This window comes from Ovis aries, chromosome 14, assembly GCF_016772045.2.
Source record: "Ovis aries strain OAR_USU_Benz2616 breed Rambouillet chromosome 14, ARS-UI_Ramb_v3.0, whole genome shotgun sequence".
NCBI classification, from domain to species: Eukaryota; Metazoa; Chordata; class Mammalia; order Artiodactyla; family Bovidae; genus Ovis; species Ovis aries.
The window spans coordinates 51191666-51208244 of record NC_056067.1 but is presented as its reverse complement, the minus strand read 5'-3'; the positions used below and the strand labels follow the sequence as shown (position 1 = coordinate 51208244).

The following is a 16579-nucleotide window of genomic DNA, read 5'->3' as shown; positions in this document are numbered from 1 at the left end:
CTCAGCAGAGTTCAGGGAACAGAAATACAGACAGAGGGGGAAGGGGGAGGGGGGCCACTAGGGAGGGAAGGAGGAGCGGGGAGGCAGGGGGCGGGGCCTGGGCAGAGACCCCGCCCCCGGGCCACTTGACCCAGCGAAGTGCTTCTGCCCCCGGAGGAAGCCCAGCACAGAGCGGGAAGGACAGCTGAGCTCACACAAGGACTGCAGGGTTTCTGAGCGTTTCTGGACCAGAAGTTCTCCTCACAGAGAGAGGGACACAGCAGACCACAGGCACCATGGAGCCCCCATCAGGCCCTGCAAGCAGGCGGCATGTCCCCTGGAGCAGGCTCCTGCTGGCAGGTGAGAGGGGACAGTTTTCAGGGAGGGGGTGGAGACTGGAGAATGAGAGCCTGGCTGGTCCCTGGGGGAGATGAGGCTCTGAGAGGGGACAGGGGGTTCTGTTCAGACCTGAGGGCAGAGGGCAGAGGAACAGGGGAGGGAGGGGGCTCAGCCACAGGGGACTCTGCTTGAGCTAGAACTGGCGAGGGGCGGGAGGACTCAACTGCTGTAGGTTTTATCAGTTATTCTTCACTGAGCAGTTTGTTGACAACTGATGACGATAATAACAATTTATGTCTGGGTGTTACTCCAGAAAGAACACACCAGGACACTAAACAACACCCTTCCCTACAGCTCTTAAAAGTTGACAAACACCAGGCTGTAGAGGTTCCTTCATCAGGAATTTGGGTACAAGAAAATCGGACAAGCCCCTTCTCACGGAGCCGTGCTCTGTGGGGAGGAAGACGCACAAGCAGAGAGATGGAGAGTGTGCTGGCAGGTGCTACAGGTGTCATGCAGGAACCCAAGCAGGGGAGGGTCAGCAGTGAGCATGGAGGGTCTTTACAGCAGCTGGTCTGGGTGAGGGGCATCTCCCAAGAGGCCCTGAGTGTGAGCAGGCGTGTGAGGGCAGCAAGGGGGTGAGCCAGGGCACAGCCTGGGAAGCAGAGGAAAAAACAAGCCCAGGGGCGCTGAAGTGATGGGGGTCATGCTGCTGACCTTGAACCAACAGGACATATACATACACGCATGCACACGCACACACACACACACACACACACGCAGTATAAAAACACACACCAAGGCTGAGGGATGAAGAGACCTGCTCAGAACCCAGCGCACCATTTCCCCATCCCCCACACAGGTCAGAACATTAACTGATGTCTCTCTCTTCCCTCCTAGTCTCACTCTTATCCTTCTGGACCCTGCCCACCACTGCCCGCCTCGCTGTTGAAACGGTGCCCCCACTTGTTGCAGAAGGGTCGGTCGCCGTTTTTAACATCCTTGAAAAGAAAGGGCTTATCATCGGCTATGGCTGGTTCAGAGGGAACAGGGTAGAACAAAAAGCTGCAATTGAAGCCTACCAAGTACTTGAAAATTCACATACACCTGGGCCTGCAAACACTGGTCGAGAGACAATAAAACCCAATGGCTCCCTGATAATCCAGTCTGTCAGGAAGCAAGACGCAGGATCCTACACCGTGGTCACTGTAAAGGCTGATTTAACTAATGTTTCGGCTTCTGGACAGCTCCAAGTATACAGTGAGTGCTTCCTCTCTGACCTTGGGATGCTGAAAGGGGCGGTTGAATTCTGCTTTGACAGACCCGGATGGCGCCTCCATCTCCCTCTACGTTATGTCCCGTGTTGGGGTTTGAACGTTCAGTGCAGGGCACACACTGTGGAGACAAACTCCAAAGGGTCCGACTTCCACTCTGGGGATCTGGGCCCTGCAGACACTGCAGAAAGGAGGCCGGTCTGACGGGAGGGGCTCAGCAGAGGGAGAGCACTCTCAGTCCAGCCCCGCGGCTCCCTCCCTGCGACCATGACCCTGAGGAAGACCCTGCAGGACCAGCAGGGCCCTGGCCTGAGGGACCCTGACAGAGCAGCTCAGGCCTACAGGGAAGCCCCTCCCAGACCCTGTCCCAGGGTCCCAGCTCCAGCGACCGTGGGGAACCTGTGCCGCTGGTGGGTGCTGGCCTCCCAGGCGGGGCTGACTGGGGCGGATGATTCCCCAGATCCCTGAGGCCAAGGTTTCTCAGCAGGTCACTGGCCAGGGCTCAGCCCCAAGAGCCTCGTCTGAGCAGGGGTGGAGTCCAGTCCTTCCCCTGAGAATCAGCATGGAGAGCAGGCTAGGCTGGGTCCCCACGCTGTTAGCCGACCCCCTGGGGGTCAGAGGAGACTCCAGAGGAAGGTCAGCGTCCCCAGGAAGGACCAGAGAAGAGAAGACGCTCCGGCAGCTCCTCACCCCGCAGCGGGCAGCCCAGGGAGCCCTCTCCTGTGGACGCAAATAATAGTAAACAGTTTATTTGGCGACTCTTCTATGTTCAGTTTTAGATAATTAATTATGAATGATTTGGGCTTCCCAGGTGGTGATAGTGGTAAAGAAACGAGCTGCAATGTAGGAGACGCAGGTCTAATCCCTGGGTCGGGAAGATCCCCTGGAGAAGGAAATGGCAACTCACTGCAGTATTCTTGCCTGGAGAACCCCATGGACAGAGGAGCCTGGCGGGCTGCAGTCCATGGGGTCACACAGAGTAGGGCAGGATTGAAACGACTTAGCACAGTACAGTAGTACAGTACTATGCGCAGCTTTAGGTCATTGATTATGAATGATTTAAGGTCATTACGGTACACCGGCAGTCCAGAGATAATTTACCATTTATCCTATTGTATGGAAAAGAAAGTGAGGTGTAGGGGGATGCAATCAGTGAATCAGAGCTCTTCACACAGAGCATAACTGGCCAATCAGGGTCAGGCCAGCAGCACAGCTCCACCTCTCCTCCATCCCGGGGGCCTTCCTATAATATCTAGGAATGCAGCAGCCAGCTGTTGGTTCAGATCCCTTCTCTTTGGGCATGCCCAACTCAGAGGGAGAGAGTGTGACCTGAGAAGTAAAAGGATACAGAGAAATAATTCTGAATAAACAGAATTATTATTTCTCTGTATTCTAGAACTAAATTACCTGCATCAACCATCAAGTCAGGGACAGGAATGTCCAGGCCTCCCCTCCTTAGGTAGCCGATGGACAAGCTCCTTGCACTGAGTGAACCAGAGATCATGTACCTGCTGGTTACTGGAGGTGCTGGGTGTCACTCCCGCTGGAGTAAAATGGAAAGGACTCAGTTCCTCACTCCCCAGTCTATACCTGCAGCCAGCGCAGGGCCTGACAGGCAACGGGCTCTCAGTGTCTCCTTGGGGAGGGAAGGGTGGAAGGAATAAGGACGGATGAATGATCTGTGATCTCTTCAGGCGCTGGAATCTGGATGCAGAGTCCTAGGAGGCTCTGGCCACGCCTGCCTCCTGTCTCCAGGGAGGGGAGCCGTGTTTTATACCCTGATCACCTGCCCCTAAAACGCACTGGGAGCCGAGTCTCATGGTGACTTGTGGGGCTGCTCCACCATGGGAGGGTTTCCAGGAGTGGGGGGGCAGGGGTCCTGCTTCTGGGCAGTGGTGGGGCTCTTGCACCTCTGGATATTTGAAGTCACTTGAAACCCCCACTTTGAAGTCGCTTGTAAATGGACATTTCTCGCTCCCTGCTCTTCCTGTCTCTCACCTTCTTTCTCCTTCATTCCGTCAAGGACTGGCCCTGCTCTGCACAGCTTCCCTGCCCTTAGATGCAAACATGTGCGCTCAGTCACGTCTAACTCTTTGCAACCCCGTGGAATGTAGCCCTCCAGGCTCTTCTGTCCATGGGGTTCTCTAGGCACAAATACTGGAGCAGGTTGCCATTTCCTTCTCCAGGGAATCTTCCCGACCCAGGAATCAAACTCACATCTCTTGTCTCCTGAATTGGCAGGCAGGTTCTTTACCAGCTGAGCCATCGGGGAAGCCCCCACCCCCTGCCCTTAAGCCTTCCACAGATATTTCCCTAATTGACTGACTTCCCTGTTCCCAGCCTGGCTTAGGCTGGGCGCACCCTCCCAGGTGATAGTAAAGGACTCAGCAATCTGGGAGCAGCAGCCTCTGTGGGGCTCCAACACGAGCCACTTTCCCCAGGTCGCCAGGAAAATGAACTTCAGCTGTCGTCATCTTGTGATGGGAGTAACTCATTAATGTCTCAGATGCAGAGTGATGGAAAACGAGGGGCGGTTATGGTTGGAAATCTTTCCAACAAGATTGTACCAAGCTCAGAGGGTCACTGTCACTATATACATCTAGACCAGGAGACTGGACATGGTCATCCTCATTCCCTAATAAATTATTTTGTTGTTGTTGCTTAGTTGCTCAGTCAGGTCTGACTCTCTGACTCCATCGACAATAACCCGCCAGGCTCCTCTGTCCGTGGGATTTCCCGGGCAAGAACACTGGAGTGGGTTGCCATGCCCTTCTCCACGGGATCTTCTCCACCCAGGGATCTAACCCACATTGCCTGCGTTGGCAGGCGGATCTTTTACCTCTGAGCCTCCGGGAAAGTCAGTAATAAATTTTTTAAAGAGAAGTAATTGCCTTTCCTGCTCTGTGTAAAGTTCCCTTGGCCCCACAGATACACAGGGGTGGCAAAACTGTCTTCCGTAACATACACAGAAGCGTATATAACAAATGAGACCTGAAACTTTTTAGAACCAAAGGAAGTTCTAGGAAAGGATCCATCAAAGTTCACAGGAAGAGTTTCACTTCAGGCTGAGGATGCTGTACACATGGATTGAGAAGGCACTACAGAGATGTCTAATGGAAAGGTCAGGGTCATCCAGGTATTATTGGGGTGAGGGAGGAAAGGGAGCCTTCTCCTCACACATCCTCTCTTGAAGCGAGACCCACAGCCTTGTTCACAGGCTCAGGGTCCTCCTTGGGGTCACCTTCATAGAGCTCACTAGGCCCCGGCAGTGGGTAAGAAACACCCGAGGAAGGAGCTTGGCCCCAGGCCGCTGACCTAGCCTCAGTCAGCCACCTCCTCCATTCTCTCCACAGGCCTGCTGCGGCAGCCCTCCATCCAAGTCAACGACTCCATGGTCAGGCAAAAAGGAAACAGGGTGGTCATTACCTGTGTCACAAATGAAACGGACATCAGCATCAAGTGGATCTTCAATAAGCAGCAACTAAAAGCCGCAAAGAACATCTTCCTGTCCAAGGACAGCAAGAACCTCACCATAGACCCCATTAAGAAGGAAAATGCCGGGGAATATCAGTGTGAGATCTTCAACATAGGCACTTCCAACAGAAGTGAGATCTTTGAGCTGAAGGTGAAAGGTAAGTGACCGCTTGCCCCATGCTCCATCTTCCCAAGAGGATGGCTCCACCTACAGGGTGCACAGTGGATCGAGGTCACAGCAGGCAGACTATCAGTGAGGAGACTATTACAATAAAAAGATGGCAAAATCTTAATAGCTCCATCTCTGAAAAGAAAAGGTGGGGGGCTTCCCTGGTGGCTCAGAGGATGAAGAGTCTTCCTGCAATGTAGGAGATCCAAGTTTGATCCCTGAAAGTTGGGAAGATTCCCCTGGAGAAGGGAGTGACTACCCACTCCAATATTCTTGCCTAGAGAATTCCATGGACAGAGGAGCTTGGCGGGCTACAGTCCATGGGGTCGCAAAGAGTTGGATACAACTGGATGACTAACATGCACACACACACACACACACACACACACACACAAAATACAGTAAGTTTCTAATCCTGGGGCTGGCATTTACTCTGTGACCTTGCACAAGATTTTTTTTTCTGGTACACTATATGGTAAAAAAAAAAGAGTAGGATTTATCATGTAAATAATTTTGGAGTTTATAGCTCAGTGGTATTAAGTAAGTCCATAAATATTGTTTTGCAGTTGTTACCCACATATATCCAGTAACACCTTGGTAAGTATTGTCATCTAGGCAACATTAAGTCTTCTAGACCATAAACACTTTTCATTTATTCATGTCTTTAATTTCTTATTCTATGTTTTCCCTTTGAAAAAAAATTTGTTTAGTTTCTCTTGTACAAGTCTGTCAGCTCCAAAATTCCTAAATTTTATTCTTATTGCTGCTGTTATAAGTGGAATTTATTTTTATAAAAATGATGGTTAGATACTATGATTCAGGTAGCAATTCCTTAACTGTATGCATATTGTTAGGTCCAAAGGCATCTGCCATTTTTGTCAAGGGGAGTGAATATTAGCCTTATCTCCTTCATACAACATATACAGAGAAGTTTTTAACTTTTCTTTTCATGTTGTTCACTGTTCATATATAGAAATACAACTGCATTTATGTGTTGGTTTCATATCCTGCAGCTCTATCAAATTTGTTTATTAGACCTAACAGTTTTTCGTGAAATTTTTAGGGTTTTGTTAATATATAAGGCCACATCCTCTGCAAATAGTTAATTTTGCTTCTTAATTTATAATTTCAGTATCTTTTCTATTTTCTTTGGCACCAAATTGGTCCATTACTTTTTAAAAAGTTATTTTTTGTAATTCACAAAGTTTTATTAGAATTAAATGAGATACCTGATATAGGTTCTTAATGCAATGGGCACTGTTTTATTAATTAATTTTTAAAATAATTTTTTTACTTATTTTTGGCCAGGCTGGGTCTTTGTAGCTGTGTGGGCTTTTTCGCACAGGCTTAATTACTCCATTGCATATGGGATCTTCTCAGACTGGGGTGGAACCCGTGTCTCCTGCATTGGCAGGCGGACTCTTTACCACTGAGCCACCAGGGAAGCCCTGTCTGTTGCTTTTAATATTGTTTTGAATAGAAGTGGCAAAAGCGGGCATCCTGATCTTGTTCTTGATCTTAGAGGGAAAATTTTCAGTCTTTCACACTTAGAATGGTGTTAGGTGCGGGTTTTAATATACGGCCTCTATAACACTGGAGCTTCCCAGGTAGCGCTAGTAGTAAAGAACCTGTCTGCCAAGGCAGGAAATGTAAGAGACACAGGTTCAATCCCTGGGTCAGGGAGATTCTCCTGGAGAAGGGCATGTCAATCCACTCTAGTATTCTTGCCTGGAGAAGTCCATGGACAGAGGAGCCTGGCAGGCTCCAGTCCATGGGGTCACAATCTTTGTGATTCCACTTTGGTAGCATCTGTGTTTCTAGGAATTTGTCCATTTTACTGAAGTTATGCAATTTGTTGGCATACAATTATTCATAATACTCCTATAACTCATTATTTCTTGAGAATTAGTAGCAATGTCCCCACTTTCCTTGCTGATTTTAGTAATCTGAATCTTCCCGGTTTTTCTTGATCAGTCTAGTTAACGTTTTGTCAGAATTGTTCATCTTTTCCCCCCAGTTATTTATTTACTGTGCCGTGTTGGGCCTTCATTCCTGTGCTGGTTTTTCTCTAGCTGCGGTGAGTGGGGTTTACTCTCTAGTTGCAGCGCACGGGAGTCTCACTGCGGTGGCTTCTCTTGTTCTGAAGAATGGGCTCTAGGGCCTACGGACTTGAGTAGTTGCAGCCCATGGGCTCAGTAGTTGCAACTCCCTGGCTCTCGAGCACAGGCTCAGTAGTTGTGGAGCACAGACTCAGCTGCTCTGCCGTGTGTGGGATCTTCCCAGATCAAGGGTCAAACCCATGTCTCCTGAATTGGCAGACAAATTCTTTACCACTGAGCCACCAGGGAAGCCTTTCTTATTCTTTTTTGAAGAACCAGTTTCTCGTTTTATTGTTCTTTTTCTCTATGACTTTTCCATTCTCTATTTTATTTGTCTCCACTCTAACGGTTATTATGTCTTTCCTTCTGCTAGCTTAGGGTATGGTTTGTTCTTCTTTTGCTAGTTCCTTCAGCTGTAACGTTTGGTTCTGAATTTGAGATCTTTCTTCTTTTTTAAGGGAACCATTTACAATTATAAATTCTTGCATGAGATTCTTAACTTCACTGAGCCTCAGAGTCCTCAACTGAAATCATACTAAGGTCTCTGCTTCATGTCATTGTTTCAAAGATTTAACATACTATTCAGTTAAACCCTTAGTAAAATGCCGCACGCTGAGGAAATGTTCAATAACTGTTAGATGCTATTATTACTATTACTACCATTGGGCTCTATAAAATCAGGTATTCCTACCGTCAAGGACTACACTAGATCCACCTCTTATTAGTTATATGACTTTGCGTACCTTCTTTTTTTTTTATCATCACTGGAAGTCTCGGGTTTTTCATCTGTTAAGTGGAAATAATGTTGACCTGCACTCAATATGCCAGCAAACCGGGAAAACTCAGCAGTGGCCACAGGACTGGAAAAGGTCAGTTTTCATTCCAATCCCAAAGAAAGGCAATGCCAAAGAATGTTCACACTACCATATAATTGCACTCATCTCACACGCTAGCAAAGTAATGCTCAAAATTCTCCAAGCCAGGCTTCAACAGTATGTGAGCTATGAAATTCTAGATGTTCAAGCAGGATTTAGAAAAGACAGAGGAACCAGAGATCAAATTGCCAAAATCCACTGAATCACAGAAAAAGCAAGAGAATTCCAGAAAAACATCTACTTCTGCTCTATTGGTTACACAAAAGCCTTTGACTGTGTGGATCACAACAAACTGTGGAAAATTCTTAAGTGGTGGGAATACCAGACCACCTTACCTACCTCCTGAGAAATCTGTATGCAGGTCAAGAAGCAACAGTTAGAACCAGACGTGGAACAACAGACTGGTTCCAAATTGGGAAAGGAGTATGTCAAGGCTGTATACTGTCAGCCTGTTCATTTAACTTATATACAGAGTACATCATGTGAAATGCCAGGCTGGATGAAGCATCAGCTGGAATCAAGATTGCCGGGAGAAATATCAATAACCTCAGATACACAGATGATACCACCCTTATGGCAGAAAGTGAAGAGGAACTAAAGAGCCTCTTGATGAAAGTGAAAGAGGAGAATGAAAAAGCTGGCTTAAAACACAACATTCAAAAAACGAAGATCATGGCATCTGGTCCCATCACTTGATGGCAAATAGATGGGGAAACAGTGGAAGCAGTGACAGATTTTATTTTCTTGGGCTCCAAAATCACTGCAGATGGTGACTGCAGCCATGAAATTAAAAGACACTTGCTCCTTGGAAGAAAAGATATGACCAACCTAGATAGCGTATTATAAAACAGAGACAAACAAAGGTCCATCTAGTCAAAGCTATGGTTTTTCCAGCGGTCCATGTATGGATGTGAGAGTTGGACTATTAAGAAAGCTGAGTGCCAAAGAATAGATGGTTTTGAACTGTGGTGTTGGAGAAGACTCTTGAGAATCCCTTGGACTGCAAGGAGATCCAACCAGTCAATCCTAAAGGAAATCAGTCCTGAATATTCATTAGGACTGATGCTGAAGCTGAAACTCCAATACTTTGGCCACCTGATTTGAAGAACTGACTCATTTGAAAAGACCCTGATGCTGGGAAAGATTGAAGGCAGGATAAGGGGACGACAGAGGATGAGATGGTTGGATGGCATCACCGACTCAATGGACATGAGTTTGAACAAGCTCTGGGAGTTGGTGATGGACAGGAAAGCCTGGTGTGCTGTAGACCATGGGGTCGCAGAGAGTCAGACACGACTGAGCGACTGAACTGAACTGAATGTTGACCTGGCAGGGTTATTATATGAATCATATGTGGTATGTGTAAAGTATATAGCAGAGAGTCTGTCATATAATAAGTACCTCATAACAATAGCTAACATCAGCATTCATCTTCAGATTTGAGTTGACTAGTGAGGAAAACAGAAATAAAAAACAAAGTGATGCAAAAAATATTACATATTGGAAGGGAGGGAAAGAATAAAACAAAAGACTCATAGGAACATGTTCCTGACTAAATATGGGAGAGGAGAAAAAAAAAGGATTTGACTGCAAGTTTTCTTGTCTGGTATACTTTTCATCCTTGAGATGCAGCCAAGATGGGACTAGACATCCAAGATATTTACTGGGAGAATGCCTGTTTAGGAAAGTGGGGCAGGCGTGGGAGGAGCCTGGGAAGGTCCTCAGACCACAAGGCGTATCTGCCCCAAGTGAAAAAGAAAGAGAAGGAAGGAAGTTTTAGGCTGCAGTGCAGTTTTAGAGACTGTCTGCAAAGCTGATGGGGAGCCCTTGAGCTAAAGTCACCCATGGAGGAAGATCATTTCTCATCAGTTCAGTTCAGTCGCTGGAACTGGAATTAAATCACCTCCGCTAGCTTTGCTTGTAGTCATGCTTCCTAAAGCCCACTTGACTTTGCATTCCAGGATGTCTGGCTCTAGGTGAGTGCTCACACCATCGTGGTTATCTGGGCCATGAAGATTTTTTTGTATGATTCTACTGTGTATTCTTGCCACCTCTGCTTAATATCTTCTGCTTCTGTTAGGTTCATACCATTTCTGTCCTTTATTGTGCCAATCTTTGCATGAAATGTTCCCTTGATATCTCTAACTTTCTTGAAGAGATGTCTAGTCTTTCCCATTTTATTTTTTTCCTCTATTTCTTTGCAATGATCACTGAGGAAGGCTTTCTTATCTCTCCTTGTTATTCTTTGGAACTCTGCATTCAGATGGGTATATCTTTCCTTTTATCCTTTGCCTTTGGCTTCTCTACTTTTCTCAGCTATTTGTAAGGCCTCCTCAGCAACCATTTTTCCTTTTCACATTTCTTTTTCTTGAGGGTGGTCTTGATCACTGCCTCCTGTACAATGTCACAAACCTCCATCCATAGTTCTTCAGGTACCCTGTCTATCAGATCTAATCCCTTGAATCGCTTGTCACTTCCACTGTATAATTGTAGGGGATTTTATTTAGGTCATACCTGAATGACCTAGTGGTTTTCCCTACTTTCTTCAATTTAAGTCTTGAGTTTTGCAATAAGGAGTCCATGGTCTGAGCCACAGTCAGCTCCTGGTCTTGTTTTTGCTGACTGTATAGCACTTCTCCAGGCCAGAATAATGCAATGGGTAGCCTATCCCTTCTCCAACAGGTCTTCCCAATCCAGGATTCAAACCAGGGTCTCCTGCATTGCAGGGAGATGAGCTACCAGCGAAGGCCCTATCATTTCTCATAGGATTATTGAATTCACATCCTTACTGGGAGCCAGTGTGAAGGGTGTTCTCTGTGCAAAGGGGCAGTGAATTCAGAGGGCTTTCCATCAATAAATGCCCACCACGAGACACCTGAGAGGCACATATTCATAGCTGTCACACTTGGTACCCAGAGAAAGATGCAGTCATGAAAAGGTGGGAAGTGATGTGTGGGCTGTAAGGTATAGTTCGAGCCAAGGCAGAAAAAGGAAAGACAACCTCAACAGAAGTAGGTTACCTTTATTCAGGCAAGGAGGGGCGACAGTCAGCCTAACGACCAGGCTGAGCGCGGAGAGGGATCAGGGAGGCTCCATATTTATAGGGAGGTTTGTGGAAGCGATAAGGGAAACATTAACCAGATGGGATGTTTTGGGTATTCTTTAGTTGAGATGGCATTTGTAGTTGGGCAGGGGGTGATAAGTCTTCTGGGCAGGTGTAGGGGGTGGAAGGTTTCTGGACAGGGGGTGATAAGTCTTCTGTGCAGGTGTAGGAGGTGGAAGGTTTCTGGACAGGGGGTAATAAGTCCCAGATAGATGCAATTGGCATGGAGCATCAGAATGGGACCTAAAGTTCTGTTTTGTTTTCTCCGAAGTTAGATGATTCAGCAAGGGCCTTTGAAACTGTTGGTTTTTTTTCTAGGCCCAAAAGACTCCTTTATGGACTAGTCACTCAGTCATGTCTGACTCTTTGCGACCCCATGGACTGTAGCCCCCCAGGCTCCTCTGTCCATAGAATTCTCCAGGCAAAAATACTAGAGTGGGTTGCCATTTCCTCCTCCAGGGGATCTTCCTGACCCAGGGATCAAACCCACATCTCCTACATTGCAGGCAGATTCTTTACCATCTGAGCCACCAGGGAAGCCCCAGGAAAAGGTGGGAAGTTATACAAAACCATGAAAAGGTGGGAAATAGTTACATACAAAAATAACCATCAGTCCTTCTTACATCTCCAAAGCCTTTGGAAATATATGTGCAGAAAAGGCCAGATTGGAACTGAGGCAGCTCTGGTCACCAACCTAGAAATATATGGAGAAAGAAAGAAAATCACAAGGATCTTGTCACCTAATCACCACACAACAGCTCTCCCACAGAAAATCGATTTTGCAGGCACAAGTAGAGACTACTCAATGTTGACAGCTCTTGCGTAGAGCACCTCCCACTGTAAAATAATGTCACTTTCATTCATTGTATTCTTTTCTTTCCATGACAGACTCTTGGTTTGACCTCACAACTGGTACCATTGTCGGCATCATGATTGGAATCTTGGTTGGTCTGGCTGTGATAGGAGCCCTGATGTATTTTCTTTTTTTCAAATAAACTGTAGGATAGGCCGCCTCTCCTCTTGTTCTGCTTTCTCCAAGGCTGACTGCCCTGCTTGGGAGAGGGAAGGAGACTTCATCTCCATCTCTGGCCTGGATCTGCTCCTCAGTCTTCCTAAAGCCCTGCTTCTCGGCCCTGATTTTTATGGGTCTCCTCTTCCATGTTCTTCATGCTTCCTGCACCCGCCTCTCTTTTGGACATGGCTGTTCCCACCCACATCTGATTTAGAGGAGTGTCAACTAGAAAAGGTGAACAACGTGAGAGCTGTGAGTTAGGTTTCACTGGGGGCAAAATGAGGACTGCAGCCCGGGAGGCAGCGCCTCAGATAGCTCTGATAGCCTGCTCTGAAGAGGCAGTCGGGGAAGGTCAATATATAAGATTTTGTTGAAGGGGGAGTTCAAGGCAATTAAGTGCTCACGTTATAAGAGGTTTTCTGCTAGACACGAGGAGGTGATGTCATCATGATAGGATTTAGTGCTTTTCTAGAGATGAGATGCAAGGATGGGAATCATGAAATCAGTTTCTGAAAATATCCAGCTACCCCACCAGATTCCTCGGAGCACAGAGTGCCTCATGCCCCCCTGAATTCCCTCAGGGGGTGTTGAAGGTCAACAGCTGCAGGAACACAGGGTCCAGTCTCTGCAGAAAGTGAAAGTGTTAGTCGTTCAGTCGTGTCCAACTCTTTGTGACCAAACAGACTATAGCCTGCCAGGCTACTCTGTCTATGGGATTCTCCAGGCAAGGCAACAAAGGAAGCCACCACAATGAGAAGCCTGCACACTGCAATGAAAAGGATCCCCGGCTACCTACGACTAGAGAAAGACTGTTTGCAGCAACAAAGACCTAGCGCAGCCAAAAATAAAATTTTAAAAACCCATTTCTAAAAACATCTATGAACTTTCGGAAGTTGAACAATCCATGTTAGCAACACCCAAATCAATCAATCAATATGTCATTCCTACCCTAAAGAAGACCTCCAGTTACTTCCCTTCAAAGAGTAACCAGCATCCTCACTTCCAATGCATGAGATAGGTCTGCCTTTTCATGCTTTTCCACATAGGAAAAACACAGTATGTCCTTACATGTGTCTGGTTCTTTCATTCAACACTATGAGAGTCATCCATCTCATTGTGTACTGTTGTGCTTAATTTATTCTCATTGCTGTATCATTGTATCTGTTGTAACCACACGTTCTGGGAAACAAACTCACTTAGAAGGACAATGCAGATAGTGGAGTGCAGTTTATTACACCAGCAGGCCCAAGGCAGAGTCTCCTCTTAGCCAAGGACCCTGACCAGTTTTTGTGAAAACCTTATATACCCTAAGCATACATGCCCAAACCCATCTCCCCAAAATTCCCTGACACTAGTCTGAACAATGGAAAAAGAAATATACAATCAAAGTTAACCCATGATTCATATACCTTATCAATAGGCTTGTGGTCATACCCCAATAAGCATAATAGAATGTATGATTCTATTCGGTTACACAGATAATTAGGGGTTTTTTTAGGCGATGGAGAGGCCTGGGGCTCTTCCTTCCGGGGGCCTGGTTTTCCAGTTGGTATGTCGTTTCCATAGATACTAGGCATATAGCTCAAAGTCCACAGTCCAGCCCAAGATGGAGTCCTGCTTTCAAGATAGAGCCTGTTCTGTTTCCTCCTTCATATCCATTGTAGAATTTCATAATCTATCTCTTCTAATGATCACCCAACAGAACGTTAGCAAGCAGGAAAAAATGGGTAATAAAAGCCTTTCTCTGAAGCTAAAAGTTTCAAAGAGATGAAAGCCTAGGATGCTGAGTCACCCCAGACATGGCGAGGGCCTGGCCCATGACTCTGACTTAAACGACCACTGCTGATGCCTTTCAGACTGACAAAGTTGCACAGTCTTCTTTGAACTTTGATGCCCAGGAGTCAAAGAAAGCAACTTCAGGTCCCCCATCTCCAACAGCCACAGAAACAGTTTATGGAGAAGTGAAGAAGACGAGGGAGGAGGAGGAGAGAAGAGAAACAAAAAGGAGAAGCAATGCAAAAAAGAGGCAGCGCTCGTGACACTGCGGCTGTCTCAAGGTTCTCATTCCATCATCAGGAGATTCTTTCACCATTAGGGAAAATGGAAGACAGTCTTTCCCCAGCTCTCCTGTAATCCTCTAACAAGGCTCCTCCAGGCTGCCTGGTCACAGCCCTTTCCTTCAGTGTCAATAGATGAAAAGGCACATCCATGAGGAGGTCTGTGGGAAACCCTACCTTCCTGGTCATTGAACTTTGGCAACGAGGACCTTGGGAGACAGTGGTCAGAATCTCTGCCCCTCCCCATTTGCTGACCTAGACCTCCCCATTTGCTTCTTCAGAGCACACTGGCTGAGTAGTATTCCATTGTATGTATGTCCCACAGCTTCTTTATCCATTCATCTTGTGATGGACACCTAGGTTGCTTCCATGTGCTTTCCGCCCCAGTCCTGGCCTATTGGAGTCTAACTTGAATTTGCCACACATTTGCAAGTTATGTCCTTCTCACTGAAATGCATGTGTCAGAAAAGAAGAGAGAAGAAAAAGCTTTTCCTAGCTCTTCAAAGTCCAGTAGGAACTCAATATCCACAGGAAATACATATGTAATTGAGTTAGGACCGCAAATTCGACAGCTTTGTCCCCTATCAAGGTTGTCGAAGGTAAACACCTTGATGCTTACCTAGAAGACCACCTGAAGGAAAGTTACAGGGCTCAAAATAGCCTGGAGTTAAAACACCCCTCTGGGGCCTCCCCACCATTCTATGCAAAACAAAGAACTCTGTCACCGAAGGAAAAAGAAAATGGACATTAAGGTTGATTACGCCCAGCTTCCAGTGGGTCCAGCCTCTGGCTGATCTCCAGAATTCCTTGCCCCAGCCTTCTAAGAGATAACTACTCCGAACAACCTTGGAGAACAGGCCCCCTTAAGACAGTAGATTTCCACATATATGCCTATATATACTTACTTTTTTTTCTTTCTTTTTTTAAAAATTTTTCTTTGCAATACTGTATTGGTTTTGCCATACATCAACATGAATCCGCCACGGGTGTTCCCAATCCTGGACCCCCTTCCCACCTCCCTCCCCATACCATCTCTCTGGGTCATCCCAGTGCACCAGCCCCAAGCATCCTGTATCCTGGGTTAGTGCAGCAGCTCACTAATCTGACTGCTGCCCCTTCTCGCCTCATTAAAAGTGATCTGTTCCTGTAAAGTGCCAGTCTCGTTCTTTTTCCAAACCTTGCCTTCTCTTAACTCCCTTACCCTACACCACCAGTCCCTTTGGAAAGCTCATCTTCAGAGATCCTACTGCGTGAGTGTATGCGTGCTCAACTGTGTCCCATTCTTTTGGACTCCATGGACTGTAGCCCACCAAACTCCTCTGTCCATGGGATTTCCCCCAGGCAAGAACACTGGAGTGGGTTGCCATTTCCTCCTCCAGGGAATTTTCCCGACCCAGGGATTGAACCCATGTCTCCTTATTGGCAGGAGGATTCTTTACCACTGAGCTACCAGAGAACCTACTGCTGCTGCTAAGTCACTTCAGTCGTGTTCGACTCTGTGCGACCCCATAGACGGCAGCCCACCAGGCTCCCCCGTCCCTGGGATTCTCCAGGGTAGAACACTGGAGTGGGTTGCCATTTCCTTCTCCAAGGCATGAAAGTGAAAAGTGAAAGTGAAATTGCTCAGTCGTGTCCGACTCATCGCGACCCCATGGACTGCAGCCTACCAGGCTCTTCCGTCCATGGGATTTTCCAGGCAAGAGTACTGGAGTGGGGTGCCATTGCCTTCTCCAAGACAGAGAACCTAATAGAAGTAACTAAACAACTACTTGTCTAGGTCCATAAGTAATCCTTAATTTTTAAAATGCAGGTATGTTTAAAGAACTTCATGGGCTTCATTTCAAGAACTGCCCACAGAGGAAGGGATTATCACTTTGGGGAGGGGGGTGGCAGTCAGCTCTTGTTGTTGTTGTTGTTCAGTTGCCCAGTCATGTCTGACTCTTGTGACCCCACAGACTGCAGCACGCCAGGCCTCTCTGTCCCTCACCATCTCCCAAAGTTTGACCAAGTTCATGTCCATTGCATCGGTGATGCCATCCAGCCATCTCATCCTCTGACATCCTCTCCTCCTCCTGCCCTCAATCTTTCCCAGCATCAGGGGCTTTTCCAATGAGTCAGCTGTTTGCCAGGAGGGATTGGGGGCAGGAGGAGAAGGGGACGACAGAGGATGAGATGGCTGGATGGCATCACCGACTCGA

The 16579-nt window shown here is 47.0% G+C and overlaps 1 protein-coding gene and 1 non-coding gene across 3 annotated transcripts; one reads left to right on the top strand and one right to left on the bottom strand.

The window, feature by feature from the left end:
• Positions 1–229: 229 nt before the first annotated feature.
• Positions 230–15532, top strand: LOC105612604 (carcinoembryonic antigen-related cell adhesion molecule 21-like). Of its 2 annotated transcripts, none has more exons than XM_060398640.1 (4): positions 230–339; positions 1219–1578; positions 4946–5224; positions 12201–15532. In XM_060398640.1, the coding sequence occupies exons 1-4, from the start codon at positions 276–278 to the stop codon at positions 12305–12307; spliced, it is 810 nt and encodes a 269-aa protein (XP_060254623.1). In that variant the 5' UTR covers positions 230–275; the 3' UTR covers positions 12308–15532. The 2 variants fall into 2 exon arrangements, with proteins under 2 accessions (XP_060254623.1, XP_060254624.1); XM_060398641.1 differs by having other exon boundaries at positions 11631–15532.
• Positions 6027–6155, bottom strand: LOC114118132 (U6atac minor spliceosomal RNA). The gene has a single exon (XR_003591678.1). It is a non-coding gene; the product is annotated as a U6atac minor spliceosomal RNA (small nuclear RNA).
• Positions 15533–16579: the final 1047 nt, after the last annotated feature.